The sequence below is a fragment of the Alligator sinensis genome, unplaced genomic scaffold (assembly GCF_000455745.1).
Source record: "Alligator sinensis unplaced genomic scaffold, ASM45574v1 scaffold1542_1, whole genome shotgun sequence".
In the NCBI taxonomy this organism is placed as follows: Eukaryota; Metazoa; Chordata; order Crocodylia; family Alligatoridae; genus Alligator; species Alligator sinensis.
The window spans coordinates 464,210-465,608 of record NW_005842452.1 but is presented as its reverse complement, the minus strand read 5'-3'; the positions used below and the strand labels follow the sequence as shown (position 1 = coordinate 465,608).

Below are 1,399 nucleotides of genomic sequence, written 5' to 3'. Positions count from 1 at the left end.
ACTCAATGCAAGGTGAGGGGGGCAAAGCTGTCCCCAGTGACCTGCTCCCCAGCAGCTTTCACCTGGTGGGGGGGCATGGAAGCAGCCCCCTTCCCACGAGTGCAATGCATCATCATTCATCAGAAATAAATTACTAACAACTGAAAAGTGCAGTGCTTTGGGGGGTGGGCACAGAGGTTGGCTCTGACCGGGGAGGGGTCCAGCAGGGGCTCGCATGGCTCAGATGGAGGGGCTGACCACCACCCCCCAAAGGTCAAGGGTGGCGGTGAGGAACACAGCCCCCTTGGTCCCAGATGCTGCCCCGGGCTGGGTGGGTGGGTGGGTGCTGCACACATGGACTGAACCCCACTGCCCCCCTGTACTCCCCTCCCCAAAAATCCTGGCTGGGGAGGGACCCGTTGGGCGCAGGGGAGTGATTGGGGGGGCGCTGCTGCGTGATAGAGCTTTATATAGAGCTTTATAGAGGACGTATATAAATATTTGGGGGGGGGTCTGTACAGCAGTGTGAGGGGGGAGGGGGATCACGAGCCGGGGGCGCCTGCTCTGTGCGCCTCGCCGCTGCCCGAGTGGTCCAGCTCCGCGCTGTCGCAGTCTGAGTCCTCGCCCGCATCCCCGTCCAGCACCTGGGGGGGAGCAAGGCATCAAGGTGGGGGGCAGGAGGGGATGAAGTGCATGCCCCCCCTCATAAGCAGCCCTGGAGGATTGGGGGGGGGGTGTAATACCCCTAATGCCAGCAGTGCCCCCTGCCAAGCCCTCCCCAAGGTCCAAGTTCTCCAGCAGGAGGCACCAGGCAGTCATCCCCCCCCCCCCAAATGACACCCCAATACCCCTAAACCCTCTAGGAGGAACTACCCCACCCCCCAGGTGCCTGAACTCTCCAGCAGGGGGTGCCAGGACCCCCCCCATACCCTGGGGAGGAGGGTGGTGCTGACCTCGGTGGCGCCGAGCTGGCTGCGGACGTGGCGGGCGGCAGCCGCCTTCTCTCGGACAGCCCGTCAGACAGGCCCAGGGGCAGGTCGAGGGGCAGCTCGGAGCCCTGGGACAGCAGGTCATCGGAGCGGTCGTCCGCCCGCTCGTCCGTGTTGGTGCTGCCCACGTCGGGTGTCGCGCTGGGCGAGGCCTCGCTGGCGCTGCCTGGGCCCTCGTCCCCATCCCCGTCCGAGCAGTTCTCCGAGCTGAAGGTCGACAGCGAGGGCCGCTTGTTCCGGCCTTGCGGCCACCTGGGGCAGTGGGAGGGGAGCAGGGCAGGCTCAGTCTCTGCTGCCCGGACCCCCCTTACCTTCCTCCCTGCAAGCCCAGTGCCAGGGGGTAGAGAGCACTACTGGGGCAAAGGGGACACCTGCACCCCACAACCAGACCTGTCCTCCCCCCCCCCCCCCCCCCCCCCCCCCCCGCCCGC

General features: G+C 66.5%; 1 protein-coding gene across 1 annotated transcript in view; it reads right to left on the bottom strand.

Moving 5' to 3' along the window:
* Nucleotides 1–224: 224 nt before the first annotated feature.
* MAP3K12 (mitogen-activated protein kinase kinase kinase 12) overlaps nucleotides 225–1,399 on the bottom strand; it is a 7,670-nt gene continuing 6,495 nt past the window's right edge. The window contains 3 exon segments of the mRNA XM_025212266.1: nucleotides 225–623; nucleotides 933–983; nucleotides 986–1,220. Coding sequence (XP_025068051.1) covers nucleotides 522–623; nucleotides 933–983; nucleotides 986–1,220 — 388 coding nt within the window. The 3' untranslated portion in view covers nucleotides 225–521.